We start from the raw sequence: 20,194 nt of genomic DNA, 5'->3' as shown, positions 1-20,194 counted from the left end.
CGAGGGGGGCGTTTATTTAAAAAGTGACTGAAAAGGATGGGTGTCTATTCGAGGGGGGGAGTTTAATAGAAGGGGGCGTTTAATAGAAGGATTCCCATTGACATTCTTTTGCAATGTACTTCTCTGGTATTTTTTTTTTTGTTTCAGTGTTATTTTGAAAATAAAAAAGAAATATTTTATGTTCTATTTTTCTTTACATCTTTTCTTGTTTTGCGATGTTGCTATAAATATACAGTTTAACCTGCTTATAGACTTTCTTGTCCACGCGTTAAAGAAAATAATTGTAACAAGGACTACATTATAATGAAGAATAAAAAGAAAATATGATCACAGAGAATCGCAAATTAGACAGTTGAAAGCGACGTGAAAGTACTTGTGACAGATGGATTAGTGGAATTCTAAAAGGAACTTTTATCTTAATATACAGCAGCTGCATATGCATAGGGTAAACATTTACCAAAATTATCGACAATGCGTTTTGCTGGCCACAAAAGAAAAACAAATGCATGGCAATGGTGAATCCTGTTATGGCAGAAGTGTTACCTTTGTATATATAAAATTGTGCAGAATGGTGTCTAATTGATACGAAAGTTTATAACCAAACAAAAAAAAAACAGTTGGAAGACGTAATACATATTTTAACGGTAGCCGTTCCATAAACAATATATTTGGCAAATTTCTAGCTATTATTCACTTCCTACGAAAATGGGAAGACAGGGAATTTCTAATGAAAAATTCAGTATGATTTATTTATTAGAATTTGAATAACTGTATAACTATAGAGATTTTTTGATATCATGGCATTGAGATCAGTACAAGAAATAGTGTATTTAGACAGACAGTTTCACCAGAGGATGTTTTTGTTTACGTTGTGCATATGGTTGATGTATCCGGCGAAAGGTAAATTATCTTTTAGCACAGCTAGAAATGTTTTTAAGAACCGACAGTGTTTTTTCGTGTGCAAAGTTGTTTTTAATGGAATAAAAATAAAATATAGTAAAAATATTTATAATTTGAATTAATCATAACATCTATTAGAATAAAGTAGCTAATTTATCACCACATTAATAGCCATTGCCTATTTGTCTGTCTGTTACAGAAACACAAAATGCGATATATAAAGGACCAGCGACCTCTTAGATGTTTCCACGGGTTGACAACTACTCTCTATAATAATAGCCGTCGTCTGTCTCTGCAAAATAAAATGCATCGCAGAATGACTTTAGTACTTTACGCTTCACGTGGTCAAGGTTGCTTAAAATAGCGATGCGAGGAATACGTAGGGTGTGCGTGCTCTTGTAGATTTTTTTACTGGCTAGCAACTAGATTGATGTAAAGCAATAAGCAAAAAGTACTTACCTAGGGTCCAAAAGGAATGCTTTGATGTTCCTCAAAGATATTAATGTGTAATAGTGCCCTTACGGCGAGTTGAAACAATTTCGAACCTACCATTTTAACTAATTTATGATAAGAAGAACAATAAATTTTAAGATATGTAATTGGATTTTTCGTTTGTTAACTATTATATTCCCGCCTTTTAAACTACCAATTAAAATATAATAAATAGAGAATTGTTTTTTATTTACTAAATCTAAATTCGGGTTTTATTTCGCGACTTTACATTTTTATAAGAACGTCTAAATTTCAGCTGAAGCTGCTTATTTTTTGCTGAAAATATTCTTACATGTAAAGAATTCCGAACTTTTGGCGAAGAGCTTAAAAGTTCTGGTAAACTTGATTTTATTATAAAAAGACTAGTTTTTAATACCTATTACTTTTCCTATAATTTAGTAATTTGCATCAAGAAATAATTATTGTCATTTCTTTTGCACGTTTTTATAAGTTTTTATATCTCTCTCAGTTGCTAAGAGTAAAGTTTTGATAGTTGATTGATAAGAAGTTGCGGAAAGTAGTAAAAGATTTTGGCTGCATACTTGCTATTTTTGTGCTTAAATGTCACGATTTCCTAGAAATTATTCAAAACTGTTATGTAGATTCGACTAATCTACATAACAGTTTTAGACTATCCAGCCCTGCCAATTCCTTAGCGATTGCTTTGTTTTAAGCCAAATAAAAGACTTAGCCCAGGGTAACTGGATTAGTTCAAAACACTTGTAAAACGTCTTTTCCAATTATTAATGCTGTTCCAATTTGATAAAATATTATTTATTTTTTATTTACAAGGCGAAATAGTATGAATTATATCCAACGTAACAATGTTAACCACAAAGTCGCTGTTGACAGTGAAAAAATAGACCAGAATTCACCTGCTGCATATATATTTTTTCTGAGTACTTTGTGCATCCGCGCCTGTTACCATGAAGTAATGAATTACTTTCCAAGGGAAAAGCGTGGCGAAATAGGGAACATTCGAAATACAGATATTATTATTATTATTATTTAGACGTTTTAGTCCGGTTCTTTTCCTGGATTTAATTCGAAAGTGTCGTTGGAAAATAAACGTAATTTGCAGCTTCGTACTAAAAACGTTGAAAGTTTTTGCTAATTTAGAAACTTAATGTTTTTGAAAACAGAACGTAAACGAAGACGTTTATTTAAACTTGTGTATTTTAGTGAAAGACTTTAATATGCTAGTTTTCTTCATTAAGGTTATGGAAATTGCAATGCAAATACATGCATTCTACTCAGCGGTGCACCAAATTGTACCGTTGTCAGCTGTAACGGAGCATTTAAAAGTGAGGTCAGGAAATCTCGAATGCACCTAATTCAAATCCAACAGTCAGCTAGATGCAGGAGGGAGCTGGGATGTGTTTTATCGCGCTGGACCAGTGTCTCGTCCTGCAAAAAAAACTGTCGCTCTGTAATCAACTCAACACGTTGCAATGGTGATATTGTGTCCGTTGATTCTTCGATTGGATCACTTAGTAAGTCGTGAAGTACCTTTTGTTGTTGTTGTTGTTCGTTCGTTTGTTCGTTTGTTTGTTGGTAATAAACTTGACTGCTCCTAATGGAATAATTAGAGTAATGCTCGGTTAAAAAACTCTTAACATTTAAAGAGGGTTTTACTCGTCATGCTATTGTACATGCACACAAATACATATACGCACCTTATAAGAAATTAATATCTCACTTAATTCACGCGGCTTTGAATTTAGCGAGTTAATTAAGTGGACGTAAATTTCTTGTTCTTAATTTTAAATCAATAATTAAGTTAATAATTAAACTGCACTATTCACAAATTTGGATTATACCAACACTTTATGGCATTTTCACCACCCCCGTCACTTGTTTAACTTTTCTTCTAGATTTGAGAAATAAGTTTCATGTTAACTAACGTAACGTTTGTTGTATAACATTCCTTTACCAGATTATTTCATGGGAATGGTGAATCGCAGTAAACAGCGTTTCAACTATAACTTCGATCATCACAAATACTTAAGTGAGAACAAACGACTTGTATATCAAATCTACAAAGATAAACTACCACATTGTAAAGGTGAAATATATTTGACATTAAGTTTCATTCGGTGTTTACATTCATACAAATTAAATTTTGGTTTTATTAATTCTTCAGACGATGCTTCCGTATCAAAGTTTTGTCCAACCGAAGTAATTGGCACCGAGAACTACAAAGGTAAATACATCTTTAATTCCACTCAAGCGAACAATTACTTTCAAGTGACATGCAAGTATGGTTCTCTGCATGGCAAGCCGGTAGTAACACGAAGATGCAAGTTATCAGCATCTCAAGAAGCTTATTGGCAGGACGTTGATTTGACTTCATGTGCAGCAAAAACGACAACTTCCAATGTGTTAATACGATTGGCAAAGGTGATTATCACATTTATTTAATCGTTTTGTCAAATACCTCTGCATCTAATGGTTGGATTTTAACAAAGAATGTAATGAGAATTTAGTCTGTACAAAATTTGTCACAAATATTCGTTATTTCATTGAAATATAATTGATATAAACAAATGACAAGAATTGTATTGTCATCCAGTCCACATTGTCAATATTATATATGTCAAAAATGAAATTTAAAATGCGATAAAATAACATTTAAAATAAATATGTTATATAAAAATAAAGCATTGTTTTGTAAAAGTACAGTGTCCATGCAATCACTGGTGATCATTCATGATCCTACGACTTCTCACAGACAGATCTTCCTTTGCAAGTTATGTAAATTCAAACGTTTTAATGAGTAGTCCTTTCTGTTCTATTTCGGTGTTTCGGTATATTTTTCATTTCTTTAAAGGAAACGTTCACAAAATCCTCTATCAGGGGTATATCTTCAACCTTAAACGCAGTTATTCAGAATTCCAGTTATATCACATGCGCGAAAGATATTGATCACGTAGCAGTTATTATAAAAAACTGTTTGGCAGTAGGAACTCGCCAGCAAGAGGTAGGCTTTTAAAAGAAAAGATAAAAAAAGATAATTTGTAAACGGGTGTTATACATTAAAATTTTATAGAACATATACTTATACTATTTTTGTTGTTGTTGTTGTTGTTGCTTTTAATTTATTTTTTTGTTGTTGTTGTTTGATGTTGTTAGTTTTTTGTTGTTGTTGTTTGTTTTTTCTTGTTGTTGTTGTTGTTGTTGTTGTTTGTTGTTCTTTTTGTTGGTCTGTTTGTTACTAGTGTGTTTTTTTGCTGGTGTTGTTGTTGTTGTTGTTGTTGTTGTTGTTGTTGTTGTTGTTGTTGTTATTGATTTATACATAACTTAAAATTTTCAGGTGGGTAAAAATTTGCTAGGGAGTGTAAACTCGATCCTTGGTGTACCAAGTGAGATTTTAAGGATCTCATCGTCAACTGAAAAAATTCTTCCGATGTTGGACGATATTGCTGGTATATTTTTCAGCAGTAATGAAACTAAATTCGAATTTTCAGAGACAAACCTTGCTTTTAAAACAACTAGCATAAGACAATATGATAAATTCTTATTGATCTCTGTTAAAAAGTTTCCCAATCGAACTGTTATAAACTTCCAACGTGAGCACAAAAAGGAAGTACAATGGCACCATGATGTAACATTGCTAATACCGTTAGCTGAAGTTCCTGTTCGTTACATTGCAAACATATACGCATATTCCTTTAATAACGACAAGTTATTTGTTCAAGAGAAAAGCAATTATTCAAGTTATAAAACTGTACACAATATAACATCCGCTACAGTAAAAAATACTACGATAAAAAATATGACAAACATGATTGAATTAACATTTAAACTACCAAATGGCGCTGAAGGAGATGGCCAGTGTGTTTTTTGGAAAGATAAAGGTAGGTTTTTTGTATATTTTGCAACAGAATCTTGTTAACATGAATGATTTTAACCATAAAACCCCTTATTGATGGTTTTAAAACTAAGAAAGATTTAGGCCTATATGTAAAAAGTATGATAGGTATTTCGTTCGTTGTTAACCGCAATGATAAATTAATCATGGACATGCATGACATGTTTAATTTCACAGTTCGTCAGATTAATATCAATTGCCATTAGATTCTAGTTTGAAATAGTTACCAGTCACGAGCACTTTTAGCATTCTTTGTCATAGACATTCCTTGTTTGCGTTTCCCACCAATAGTGCATTAGGTTGGAGTGAAAACATCTAGTTTGAAATACCTATTAATCATGTACAACTTATTCTGTACAATGTCATGCTTTATTCATTGATGTATTAATATGTAAAAATATATATTACCATTGTATAATTTACTGAACTCAAAAAAATGTTAATAAGAAAAAACATAAGAAAGAGAAAGCCATGTTGTAACCCCAGGCAAGTCCCGCAATAAAAGTTAGAATTCTTAATTTAGATTTGGACGCTACGTACCCTCATTGGTCGACCGAAGGCTGTTTCCAGACTGGCATCTTCCATTTAAACAGTAATCGCTTTATGACATGTAAATGCAATCATCTCACAAATTTCGCTATAATTTTGAATAGCCACGAAAAACATGTTACGACAAAAGAATTAGAAATTGTTACCTATATTGGTTGCTCTGTTTCAAGTATAACACTGCTACTTGGCCTACTCATATATGCCACATTCAGGTAGGTATGTGATTGTAAACCTTTATGGAAAAATCATCCCAGTGCAAAATCGCTCCTATTACACTTTGTCTTGCATTGTAGTAGAATCTTAAGCTTCTTTATTGTGTTCTTGTTTTAGAGAAGTTAGACAGTCCACCGCAGCAAGAACGTTAATTAATATTTATATATCCTTGTTTCTCCTCATGGTGATATTCATGTTTGGGGTATCAGCAAGAAAAGACCACTGTCGTTGTCATTTAACATCGATGTTTCTCCATTGTTTTACATTGTCATCATTTGCGTGGATGGGCGTGCAGTCTGTCTGTGTGTATGGAAAGGTTGTCCATCCTCTGACCTTTAGCCAGAAATATACAGGTTTATTTTGGAAGCCGTTTTTTGTGGCGTGGGGTATGGGATATTCTAATTAGTTTGTTGTGGCTTGTCTTATGTGTTTTGTTTTTTTGTATTATATTTGCTTCTAAATTATTTTGCACATGAGATATAATTCGTTGCATCGTTTCACGCAAATATAGCGTCGTTGTGTAATCCTGCACAACGTTTAATTGCGTTTAATCAAGAAAAAAGCCTGAAGGCTATGAATGCCTTTCAACAACAAAAGAATCATATCTAAGTTTATTAGTTGCGTACTTATTCTAATACTCAATCTTATGCTTGTTAATTTTAGGTGTTCCTGTGATAATTTCAAGTATCACGAGTGCATTTTCAATTCATCAGTTCAAAAAAGAAAATCGTTTGTACGTAACTATTCCCTCATTTTACCTTACTTTTAATTCCCTCATGTATTTAAGTCTGTTTAAAACAAATTAGTTAGCTATGCAACACGTCTATATGTTGTCCGTCTATATAACTTCTTAAAAGAGGTCAGGCATTTTTAGGAATGCATTGATGATGTTACCACCTGGCAACGGCTTATTTACACGTGTCAGCAAATGTATTCAATCTTTTGTTAAGTTTACATCAAAACTGTGCATTCTCCTTTTTCATAACAAAAACCCACACGGAGATGTTTTTCAATTTAAATTAAAAAAATTTCTTGTTTGGTCTATTGCCTGTCAAAGGAAAATATTTCGGCAGCCAACTTTTGTGTGGCACACTTTTCCTTTGTTTGTAATTTTATTTGCTAAGTTTTGTGAAGACTTGGTAATCTAAGAATTTGGGTTTCTCCTACAGCGTACTCTCATTCTAAAGGTAATAAAAATTGGCACGACTAAGAATTGTGAGGGGCGATTCGTTAATCACGCTTTGATATACAAAGAGTCATTTTCTTGCCAGGTCAAAAATCATCTTGCATTATGACATTAATATATCGTAAAATTGCATAATTTATGTTTTGTAAATAAAGGTCCTCAAAAATTCCGAAATAAATCCCGCTTAACGCTTTAAAATTAATTTCATAAATTTCTTTTTTTAGCTGCGTCATCAGTGGTCAACTTTTCATCTTTACAACATTAGTTCCTGTGTCGTGTGTATTAGTAGTTAACCTGATTCTTTTCATCCCAATTATTACAATCGCTTACTCGCACACGTCAAATCAACCATGGCGAAAAGTAAAAGTTACCTTTTCATGCGTCGTTCTACTTGGACTAACTTGGCTGTTCGGTATATTAGCCATTGGAGACCTGCGTAAAACGTTTCAATGGATTTTTGCAATTATCAATTCGTTTTACGGAGTTTTTTTGGTATATTTTCAAACTTTGACGAATCCTAATGTAAAAAATGCATTATGTACTCTACGAAACTCTAAAATTCGAAGTGTGTCTTTTTACCGGAAGAGAGAAAGTAAAGAGGAGAAGAATGAAGAACTTTAGCTTTATAAAGCTGTGACATTGAAAACTTGATATTGAAAACTTCGGTATTTATTACGGCTAGTAATATCCCCTGTTATGACCATAAAATCGTATCTAGTTTAATTGGTATAATGGCAGGAAACTCAGCAGTGATAGACTTCGTGAACCTGTGGAAAAATCAATGTGTTCGCCCATTAGCATAATGTATTACTCAGAGGGGGTCCGACATAAAGCTTTGCGCAGCCACTTTGAACACACAAAATTTGGGTATCATCAAACCTAAAAGATTTTTCATGTCCCTAGTTCATTATCGTTATACACCTTATTACCCAAAGCACACTATCCCAGAATCCCAAGACCAATGGGAACATGCAAAGATTCAAAAATCGAAAAAAGGGCGAATTATATCATCAGGCACAAAACGGATTGTAATTTCCCGTTCCCGGATTCGAATATCCTTGTTGGCATCAGCGTCTGCAAACACTAACACGCCATGAAACTCGGAATAAGAAATTGGGATCTAAAATCCCGGCGTTCATGTTTGTTTTGTGCGTGCACCAATTTTCCAGGCGTCGCCAACAACATTACAAAAGCATTACGGTCTTCTCAACAAAACCGGAATTTTATGCCTATTACTTTGTTATCAAAAAATGGAAAAATGTAACGACTATAACTTTTTGGATCCCTTATTCAATGTTTACATTGATATTTCCCGTATCACCCAACACCCGCCTTAGTATCCCAAAACCAATAATAATCTACACTACTGCGAAAAATATTTCGAAGCACATGCATTTCACTTAACCTTTAGCGTAGTTCATGTTACAAAACAAACAAACAAAAAACAGATCGAAATTTTCCACTCCCAATTTCGAAAATCCTTACTTACACCAAAGTCTGAAAGCTTTTTTATATTTCCTGCAATTCAAATAAAGAATTAGGATCTAATATTCCCTTTTTTATCTCTATTAAGTTGTCTGAAACTGCTCAAAGTGTCAGGAAACAATCGTTAAAGGTCAATTATCGCCATCATATTTTGTCATATACAAACACCTACAGATACCTTGGTGTTCAAGTAGACCAAACACTATCCCTACATAAACACATCAAATCAGTATACAAAAACACGTCAGGTAGAATGTACCTCCTGAAACGCATTCTATCTCAACTAACAATCAATGCAACCGTAACAATATACAAAACTATGTTGATTCCTCTGCTTACATACTGTTCGACTCTCACTTGAATTCCTTCAAAAACGTTTCAGACGAAGATTGAGGGGAAAACATGCGAAAACTTAGGAAACTACTTCAAAATCATGGACAAAAACACAAAAATCAAAAAAAATATCCTACGACTTCCAAGTATAAAACTTGAAACGTCTAGAAAAGTATTTTACCTAAACGGTGCACTAGAATTTAACAACGTATCAGTAAAAATTCGGTCCATGAAATCAGATAACGAATTTTTTATTGGTTAAATAACTATACACTTTTTAATATGTATAATCTGAAATTTAAGCTAAAAATAGCTAATTTTATGCTAGCTATATTGGTAGTTTTATCCCAGCTAAGTAGTTAATTTTATGCTAGCAGTCAGCAGTTTATGCTAGCTGGCTTTAGGTGTGAGGTGTGAGTGAGGCTAAGAATGGATTCATCACACGAAACATAATACCGATATACATACCCTTTTTTCGTTTTCTTGAAAAACGCTCTTCCGTTAGTTCCGACCAGGGCCATCAAGCTTAGAATTAGATTAACACAAATTACGTTTGAGGCGCTATGTATCCGAGAAAGAGTCACGTGATATTAGTAAAATTGACCTAAGAATCTCGTAACTGAAGCTGCAGAGTGATTCCATAGCGACTGCACGAAATACCGATGTGAAAAATATGTACAACGGCGAATTCCTGTGGATTTTTCCTGTCTGCTTGTTCATACGTTAAAATGGTTATGGAGCGATAGCTCCTTTGATCTTGCATTTATTGAAAAGTTCACACCTTTAACCAATTATCAGCCAGACATTATGTTTTATCTAGAACTGGTTAACATGAGATCCCTTGAGCTTTTGTCAAAACCTTTATATCTGTGCATATGTAAATTTGATTTTAGTTGTTTGTAGTCTGATGATATACTTAGGTGTACAATAAGCTTATCTGATAAATATTTTACCTTTTTAAAACTTGTTTTTTGTCTTTTCTTACTTGTATTTTTTGATGTATCCGTACTTTTTCAAAGTTTACATTTCTTGTTTATATGCTTCCGGGCGCAACTATGGTATCGCACAGAAAACAAAACGGCTACTGTTAGACTACTTGTCAAACCCCGGAAAAATCCACGGGATTTCTATTTACCCCTTAGCCCCTTTGTGCATTCATGTTTGCCTACAAGCATAACGTTTTTTAATTTGGTATTCAAGAATCCCAAATAAAGATGTGCCCAATAATTTTAAGCAAACAGAATAGGACTATACGATTATTATCTGCGTTTCGAAGAAACAAAAAGGAGAGACGGACTACCCTACAGCACGGCTGCTGAATATAAGTTCATGATAAGTGTTGATTTTAAAGACCAGACCGACTGATTTGGTTGTCTGCTCCAAAAAGAAGCTCTCTCTATAAATCAATTTTGTGTACATCTTTGTGAGTGCTGTATTATTCATAATTGAGTATTTTTACACGTTTGCTATGCGAGTGGCTAAATTAAAAAACAATGTAATATATTTCTCTTTATTGTGAGCGTTCAATTAACACAAAATCATTACACAAAGAAAAAACGAACCTTTTTTATATATTTTATACTGCGGAACTTACTGAACAAATTTCCAAGTAAAGATTTGAGAGTAAAAATAAAACCACCATATTTGTTGCGCGTTGTTTTTGTTGTTGATTGTTTCCGGTCTGTTTATTTATTCAAAATTGGCGCCATCTCATTATAACAAACTTTATCGTTCGAAGTTGGCAGTATGTTGTGGCAGAGGGACACAAAAGATGAAAAATACGTTGCTGTTAGTCATGGCAGATATTTCTTAAGTTCAAAGAAGTTTAAGCGAAGGTTTTAAAATGCTGTTACTACTATAGTACGTAACATATTCTTAGTTAACTCAAGTCAAAGATCTTACTTTTGGTGTTTTCTAGTAAATACATCTAAAACCTAGTTATTTTTTTACCTTATGCAGCCATGAGAATTCTGTAAAAATGTTGCTAGGAAGATATATAGATACTTAGTTGTGAAATATAGTTATTTATTTGTTATTATAGTAGTCATCTTGGTAAATTTTAGGATTTATAAATATAAAAAGAAATTTCTCTTGCCCAAAACGTTTTTTCTGGCTGCCACAAAAAAGTCTCCTTTCTGAAAGCAAGAATTTTAGAATGTAACTCAATTTCAACACTCTTCGACACTTGATTTCTTTAAATTTTCTGCTCTTTTCCTTGTTACGTTAGGATGTTAGAAGATATGGAAGGTTTGAAATGGCTGCCCTTATGTGCACATATTCTTTTGAACTAACTCATGACAAGAACAAAATGTTTCATTATAGAGAATATTAAACCATCTACAATTATTAAAAGAATATTACAGACATAACAGGCAGGCCTAAAACTATAACTTTTGTGTACGAACAAATTATCGAATGTTTAGCTCTATTGCCAATTTATATAACCTTATATATTATATTATATACACGAAGAACCATAAATATATAAAAAGACTCCAGATGAATAACATTATCATTAAATTTTATTATTTTGTTATTTATCGTTGTTTTGAACAAACTTTCGTGACTTTGTTCTGCCCGCTTAACCAGGTCAGCCGCCTGCCTCATATGAACGTAAAAAAAAATTCAGCCTGGTCAACCGGTCAACTTTACCTTATATGAACACTCCTTAAAGTTATTAAAAATTATTTTATTAAAAATTAGTAACCGAATTACCATCATAAATTTCCCCTAGGAAACACAGGTACCCCTTTTCATATGACATTTAACACTATAAAAGAAGAGTAAATTATCCAAAGTCGGATAAGTTTTCCTTCAATTTTCTCGTAAAACTTTCTCTATCTTTTGCATTTTGCATAGAGAAAGTCTGAACAATATACACTTTTTATAAGAATATCTGCCTACCAGGAGATTTTAAGTTAAAAACAATAAGTCTATTATTTAAAGTTATAGAGAAAAAAGAAAGATGACTAGGCGGTTAAAATTTTGAGATTTCTTAAACAAACCGTGTATTATCAAAAAACATTATTTTATATAACTTCATCTCGATATTTTAAGAAATCAGCTTCTCCTAGTTCGAGATGAAATTTAAAAATGCTTATATAAACGTTTTCAGAAATTCTAACATGAGCAAAGGCAAAACATTAATTTGGTTTCACATAAAAACTCCATCGTCGTAAACAGGGGCAGATGTTAACGTTCCTCCACTTTTAATGGTATAGGATGTCGTGCTATATTTGTAATAACCATTGTTAGTTTTAACTCATCTGGTGTGTCATTTGCCATTGAAAACTTATACTTTCCAATCAATCTTGTCAAAATGATTTTTATCTCCATAACGGCAAATCTCATACCAATGCAATTCCTCGGACCATAACCAAAAGGCATGTAATCGGTATCGCGTCGAGTTTTCTTTGCTTCATCGCTAAAATAAATTGCAACATATAGCAACAATATATTTCAGAATTTTTGGTTTTAGCTATTCCCCTGCTTCTTCATTTTTTTCCAATTATGAAGAAGTACCAGTTGTTGTTTATGATTGAGAGTCAATGAAAACTTATTTTTTGCAAACTTAGAGGACATTTTAACGCATTGGTATTATTTTGCCACAGGCAAAAGTTACATGGATTGGAAATAGAATAAGGGGATCAGGTGCGGATCCAGGGTTAGTCAGATAAGTCGCGTGACTAAGTGTAAATTTGACGAAAAATGTTAGCCAAGCGAAGATGTCGACGATCCAGGCGTTGCAAACGGAGGGCGTTAAAAATTGTAATTTTTTTACGGCGAAAAGCCATGGTTCACAGCCCTCTCCAATTCGCCTATAGCGATGTTGACGTCAAAGTTGTGACGTCGCTACCATATAGACTGAGAGGGTTGCAAATTATAGCTTACAGATTTTGACTGATTCATTTTGACTAATCAGTCACTCAGTCAGTCAAAAATCAAATAGCTATGGCCCGCAACCCTCCCCATCTCACCTAAGGGGCCTGTGACGTCAAAATCGTGACGTAATTTTCACACTCTATGCGTAGTCCAACAATATGTGGCCCGCAGCCGGCGAAGGAAATTTAGGTTCCGTACTGTGTGGTTACTGATAACCTGTTAGGCTATAGTTTTAACTCCCATCCGTCAGGATTAGTCAAAGACTCACGCCTTTTGGCTTGGATTCTTTCCGTACTATTATTGATTATGGCTGCAGCAGATATGTTGGCGCGGGTGCTTACTGATTTAAAGTGTGATAATTTTGAATCTGTTCGTAAAATGCAAAAAGAACTTTTAGAACGTGTTTATTCTCGAGCATTTTTGTTGTCTGGGGATATTTATCCCTTGGTTGGTAAAAGTCTTCATCGGAATTCAGGTCCAGATATATACCATCCATCTGAGAGGCGAGGTGTGAAGATAAAGGAATTATTGCTTTAAGGTGAGAAGTATGTTTTTTACTCTCCAACACACCTTGCATTTATTTAAAGGTTTTCAGTATATCTGCTACGAAAAGCTAGTTGGGGAGAGCTTTATACAAAAGACTATTAAAACCAAATACAAAAAGATTTAATTAGCTAATAGCTAGGGCTAATACACCTTTACTATAGTTCGGAAAAAATAACACTCCATCGCAGCTTATTTTGCAATCAGAGGAGGTAAACATTACACTTTTATAAGAGTTTATTAAGGAGAAAACACGTTTTTTCGTGATAACTTTTCTTGCCACGTTTTGTTTTTAATGAAAAGTACACATAAGTTGTATCTTATTATTATTAACGTTTCCTGAAAATTTGAAAGAAATTGATACGACGAAAGTTAAAAAACTGGAGAAAACTTTTTTCCGATATTGTAAAACGATGAAGAGCCATAGGAACGCATGTACAATTGAATTATCATAAAGGTGTATTGTTTTTGTAATATGAGCTTTGAACAGAATTTTCAGCATTGCGGAGGAATTCTTTCTCAATTAATATTTGTGTTGTTATTAGAAGCAAGAACTTGACATCTGGATAAGTAAGGTTGGTGATGAAAATAAACAACTCTTCGAATGACTATTAAGAAACAAAGTTTGTTGAGTAAAAGGTCATGGTAAAATATATTATTTTTAGATCCAATCCATCAGGAGACTGTCTATACAGCTCAGCATCGTTGGTATAGGCATAGGTGATAATTCTCTTGTTGATGTTTTGAGAATCTTGACATCCATAGAACTTTTCTTGCATCCTTCCTTTTATTCCAATCATCCTTGTTTTCAATTTGCTTTTAAAAACCAAAAGGCAAATATTTTTATATCTGAGAAAAGTTTATTCAGATTTTCCCTTTCCCATATTGTTTGTGATATGACTCTTTCTCCTGAGGAGGCAGTTAAAGCAGAAGCAATCAACAACTGTACCCACGAGACATGGTTTCCTTTTCTATCAATACTTGCCTTGTCAACAGTAATAAAGAGAAAAATTAACACATTTTACCCACAATTCGGTTTGTTACAGTTTGTTACAACTTTCTTTACACAGTGTATATTGCCACACCCATCTATTTTACCTGATGAAGATCAGTTAAAAATTTTATTTTGTTATGAAGATATTGTTAAGTCTGGTGTAGACTTCAAGCCAAATCATTACGTTCCCCTTTTTCCAGGTTGCAACTTTCTTAACTGAAAGTTGCATTTTCCTATTTCAGCATGCAAAAAGCAGTAAAAAGCCCTTCTTAATTCTTCTTTTAAAGTTCAAACGAAACTTGAGTTTAGCCCTATGAATAAACAAATATATCTGAACAAATACATGGGTTGAGGTGTGTTTGTATCATATCACATGTACGTATATTTCATCTTCATTATCCTGATCTTTCCATATTCTTATTGTTTTTGTTATTATTGTGTTTTATTTTGCTGTCCATGGCTGGTGTGATCATTTGATTCACCTAGTCATGCTGATGAAGCCTGATATTGGCAGAAACAGCAGGAGTTTATAAATAATGAAATATATTCACAATTGTCTCACTTTATTGTAGTTAATCCCTGTTATTTTTAGTGCTTTTATCTATCTAAAATAAGACGTGTAAGACGGAGATTTGATTCTTATAAAAGATGTTCTTAGCAGATTTTCTTATAGCTTAGCGTTTCTTTTGGTCAATTTTATTAATAACTAGATAAATCGGAAGACAATTTTTCGGCGATTTTTGTACCCGCAAAGCTTAAAATTTAGCCCCCAGCTGCTAAATTCAAGACTCAGTCTTGACTAAGTCTTGAAAAAGTCTGGATCCGCCCCTGGGGGGATATAGAAAATTTCCTTACACAACAGTAAAACAATTTTATCAAACAGAAAACTGCTTTACGTAAAAGTATAATTTAATGATTTAACCTTTAAATAATTAAAACGTACATGAACACTGAATGAGGTTAAAATTTAAATACCTGAAATGGTCTGGATAAAATTCATTTGGTTTCTCCCAGACAGCGGGGTCGCGATGCAAGGTATAGATGGGCACCATAACATTACTTCCTGCGAAGAACTTCACACCATTTATTGTGCAATCCTCTTTACATGCACGTGCTATCAATGATCCTAGAAGAATCAAAATGATTTCCTCTTTTATTTTCAAGCACTAAACAAATAAAAGCGTTCGAGTTCTTAGATATAAAATTAAATCTTAATTTGAAATAGAAATAAAAAGTAGTTTTGACGTTACCAATGTTGTTCGTTATATAAAATTTAAGATCAGTTTGGAAAAGTACTGCAAAATAACATTGACCTAATACACAGCTAACTTATTATTTATACTTATATACTTACGGTGGGCTTTTTTGGTTTGCGATATTCTAAGCCTATTGAACATAGAGACATAAGGAAAAACAATAGGTACGACCAAAACCATAAAGAAACGAGAAAAGAAGGCTCATCGTCAAACATTCACACAGAACATTCTTCCCTTCTTACTTTTTTTTTTTTTGGCAAAGCATTTCTAAAGACGTGATACCTGGAGGATACATTCGCAAACATTCATCAATCAAAACATCCATGTATTTCGTTTTCTGTACGTCTTCATAACTTGGTGCTACTGACTTGTCTTTCCAAATCGTATTTATCTAATACAGGAAAACACAAGGAAAGTATGCATTAGCTACTTTGCCTTATCATTTCAATTAATTTTACTTTCCAATCATGGGAAACAACTAAATATTGATGTATTAAATGCATTCATGTGGTTCTTGCAGTTTGGCTTAGGCTTAGTGTATGTGCTTCTGCGTAAAATAATAATTTACCTCCTCAAACAACTTTTCCTGATATTCTGGATGTTTAGCTAGCTCAAACATTAAGTTTGAAAGTGTGGAACTGCTTGTTTCAAATCCAGCTGCAAGGAATATACAACACGAAGCAAATATTTCGTCGTCTGACAATCCAATCTTGTTGTTTGCTGTTTGTGAATCTATCATTAGCTGCAATAAGTCCTATGTTAACAAAACGATTTTTTAATGACTGTAATAACAGTAAGAAAGAAACAAGCTAAATTTTAACTTTTTTAAAAAAAAATACAACTTAAAAGTTTAAAACAACATAATAGTAACAGGCAAAGACACGTTTAAATGCGCACAGGATATCTGCTAGCATGAGCAACGTTATGGACAACCTACCTGCTCAAATCCAGACTATAAGTCGTTGTTAAAAAAGCACTTTGGGGGTTATTTAGTTCTGCTTTAATTGTTTTTGTCAATGCTTAATATAATTAATATGTTATATAAAGTATTATATATAAGGATGATTAGTTTCAAAGTTATTGTTTCTATTAATCATTTTGTATTAGTTGCAAAAGTTTAAAATACTTCCGTTCATCAACAACGATACTACCGATTGTTAAAAGTACTTCCTTTAATCCACAATCTTCGCAATGATACTTTTGACCGTATACGTGTCGTCTATTTCTAGACATTCATAATTTTCTAGGCGCAAGGTTAGGAGCCCAATGGCAAGGTTGTCGTAAACATTACATTAAACGGATACTGACCGGTTTTGATGTTGTACTGTGAAATACAAAGCTCGAGGTCAAAAACTGCGGGATTTGTGTTTTACAGTGCAACATCAAAACCGGCAGTATCCGTTTTATTACCTGACTGTATCTTATCTGAAAATAAACACTCCTTTGTGAACAAAAAACAATAAAGCTATTTTTTAAGTTGCTACTCCTAAGCGACCAAGGCGAAATAAAAGCGCATGTTCAATTTTTATACGTTTGGAATTTAAGATCGTTCGATTTTAAGCTTTTTTAAGTTCACAAAACAAATTCGAATCATTGTTTATATGAATTAAAACGAAAAGATAGTTTTAGGTGAGCGATTCCATATTTTTTGTGTGCTATGGAAATGTTTTTAATTTTATGCTCTTATGTAAACATTTTAATAATGGCTTCTCAAACCGGTTAGCACGGCTCCATACAAAGCCCTGTTTTAATGAGCCATAAACCAATCAAATCATCGGATTTTTCATACTAACTGTTTTTTTGTATCAGTCAGGTAATAAAAAAATAGTGCAACATTGAATCTAAGAAATAAAGTCCTCTAGTTAATGCTAACTCGCTACTTTGTGCTACAGATGAAAGAGCGATGCTTGGAATATGCACTATAGAAATGTGTACAGACTACCAACTGGTGTATATAATTAATAACCTATTTAATTTTATAGTGGATGCATTCAGGATCTCATTAATTTGTTCTAAACATATTTACCTGCTGTTTATTCTCAGTGCTTTTGCGTTCAACAAGCACAGGTTTTGTAAGCGCAAAAAGTTCTGTTAAAACACTGTAAAATCGACAAGGCACATTTCTTTGCAGGAAATTACCCATAGGGAGTAAATTCATCAGACGATGCCAGGCTGGTGCATCCAAGAAGAATTCTTGGACAAGAGACAGCATCTTTGTGTTAAGGGGTGTATGAGACTCAGTCTTTATTCCAAATGAAGATGAAACAATTGCCTCCATGGAGAATCCTTGAAAGATCCTAGTAATAAAATAAGTAATGATATTGCCGAATGCGACCTACTTGTAAGTTTTAAATATTATCTTCCAGTCTTCCTCGTAAACATGTTTGATCACTGCAATCAAAAATGTTTCAGCACATAAAGAGCTCTCCAGAAATAGTTTTCTGAACATACTTAGCCATATCAACAGAATGATGCCTCTCTTTTTCTATAATTTTAATAGCAGTATCAGTGGCTTCATTGAACAAAGTGTTAAGCAGTCGAAGTTTTGCAGTTGTAAACGATGGCGATAACTTGCTTCGTACAAATTTCCAATGATCACCCATGAGCTGACCCAGCATCAAATTTAAAGGATATGGACGTGTTTGAGAATGCTAAAAAAAAATCTGCGTTATTGTACGAATTTTCATAAGATACCATGTTAATATACGCTATGGTTAGCGTTATGTCACGTGCTAGAAATTATTCGCCCGTTCCGATTGGTTGTTTTAATAGTTATTGGGAAAACATTAACTTTTCAATATATAACGTCAGCTATTATTCTCAAGATGACCCGATATATCAAAGCTCCACAAATTTTGACAACATAGAAAAATAATTAGATACACGACCATATGCACAGTCATTATAGATAGGCGTGTTGGATTATATTATAGCTAATGAATTGATATTTCAGTGTTTAGCTAATTTTAATTTATTAGACGGAAATTGTTACACATGCCTGGTACCTGCAAGTAACAACCGGCGGACTCACTTGAATATTTTTTTACCGAGTGAATGATTATTGACAATACAGAAGCGTTGGTTTCGGTCGAGTGAATATGGTGAAAATTCAAACGACACAAACTCTCTAACAAAAATGTAGATTTTTTAACGCATTTTTGTAAGTGATCGATTTGAGTTAACTCTTAAGATTGTTGTTATAAGGAAAGTTTTCCCATTTAGTTTTTATTAAGGTATTACCACAGAATGATGGAATTAGAATATTGAACAAAATAAAATTAAGATTTACCTGCCTGTCACTAAACTTATCAAACTGCTTCACAAGAACTTCTTTGAGCAACGCACGATCTGTTATAACGTAAGTCGGAACACCATACGTAAACATGCCGAACATCCCTCCATACTTTGATAAATTTTCATGAACATACAAATGAAATCTGTCTCGATGATTTCTCAAGATTTCGTAGGTGTTACCAAAAAAAAGAGTTGGAGTCGGACCAGGAATTCCAAGTTTCTTGAATAATTGAAGTCGTCCATATGCATACCAGTAAACGAAGTACAACAACAGTGAGAAAATGATAACGTAAATTGCATTTCGCAATAATTCATCTGTTGCAGAAGATGAAATATTCATGTTTACAAGTAATTATGGTAACAATGAAATTAAATGTCGTGGTAATATTTCTTTTATCCTAGACAAAAAAGCAGGCAGAATGTAAAAATCTCAAATTCATAAGGTTGGGTACATAAACTCAATATGTCGCTAACTCTAATAAGTTGGATCATTACCAAATCCTAGCTTTATCTTTAAGCATGCACATGTCAGCATGAGAGCATCACATTCAGGTTGCAACCAACTGGAATAGAGTTCCTATGTCAGTACATATGTTATTCATATTAGTCATATATTAGCGCACGTTAATATAGTGTACGCTGATATGGTGTATTAAACTAGTCGGTGGCCCGTAGATAAATCCACGGGTCGCCTGTCCTTTATTTACCGCATTTCGTATGTGTCGCTACTTGTGGTACCGTTTTGCACAGAGACAGACAGAACACGATTATTAAAGACACATATAACTTATATTATTTCCACTTACGCATCCTTATAGCATAAAGACGCATGCACTTTAAAGGTATCTGGAACTGACTGGTTTTAAAAAGATTTTCCACTACGGATGTATTTTCAAAAAACACTCTATTTAAAAAATATAAAAATGCACAAAGATTTTCTTAATAGTGTTATATTATGAAGTATTACATTATCACTTGATAATGTAACACTTGTACGGAAATCTTCATGAATTTTTATGTTTTTGAAAATACATATGGATTTTGCTAACTTTATAAAAAGAATACAGATATATTTAATGGTTTTTAATGTTTATATTTCTAGAGTAAAAGTTGAAGTAATATTTTCTTCTCTTTAATAATACGGAGCTTCTGTCTATTTATCTGTGTGTGACTTTTGCAAGGTGGATTATATTCTT

General features: G+C 33.2%; 2 protein-coding genes across 2 annotated transcripts; one reads left to right on the top strand and one right to left on the bottom strand.

Moving 5' to 3' along the window:
• The first annotated feature begins 387 nt into the window (after window positions 1-387).
• On the top strand, window positions 388-7,977 carry LOC130630422 (adhesion G-protein coupled receptor G2-like). Its single transcript, XM_057443910.1, has 10 exons — window positions 388-900; window positions 2,610-2,885; window positions 3,329-3,457; window positions 3,536-3,792; window positions 4,223-4,372; window positions 4,706-5,249; window positions 5,787-6,024; window positions 6,143-6,411; window positions 6,689-6,758; window positions 7,436-7,977. The coding sequence occupies exons 1-10, from the start codon at window positions 798-800 to the stop codon at window positions 7,830-7,832; spliced, it is 2,433 nt and encodes an 810-aa protein (XP_057299893.1). The 5' UTR covers window positions 388-797; the 3' UTR covers window positions 7,833-7,977.
• A 3,037-nt stretch (window positions 7,978-11,014) lies between these two features.
• LOC130630421 (cytochrome P450 3A4-like) lies at window positions 11,015-19,431 on the bottom strand. The gene is made up of 7 exons (XM_057443908.1): window positions 18,994-19,431; window positions 18,156-18,355; window positions 17,731-18,001; window positions 16,273-16,458; window positions 15,987-16,095; window positions 15,424-15,574; window positions 11,015-12,453 (listed from the first exon to the last, which is right to left on the bottom strand). Exons 1-7 carry the CDS (start codon window positions 19,336-19,338, stop codon window positions 12,222-12,224), a joined length of 1,494 nt encoding a protein of 497 aa, XP_057299891.1. The 5' UTR covers window positions 19,339-19,431; the 3' UTR covers window positions 11,015-12,221.
• Between the last annotated feature and the right edge of the window lie 763 nt (window positions 19,432-20,194).

The sequence above is a fragment of the Hydractinia symbiolongicarpus genome, chromosome 2 (genome assembly GCF_029227915.1).
Source record: "Hydractinia symbiolongicarpus strain clone_291-10 chromosome 2, HSymV2.1, whole genome shotgun sequence".
Lineage (NCBI taxonomy): Eukaryota > Metazoa > Cnidaria > Hydrozoa > Anthoathecata > Hydractiniidae > Hydractinia > Hydractinia symbiolongicarpus.
The sequence above is the reverse complement of the archived record's forward strand: the minus strand, read 5'-3'. Positions and strand labels throughout refer to the sequence as shown.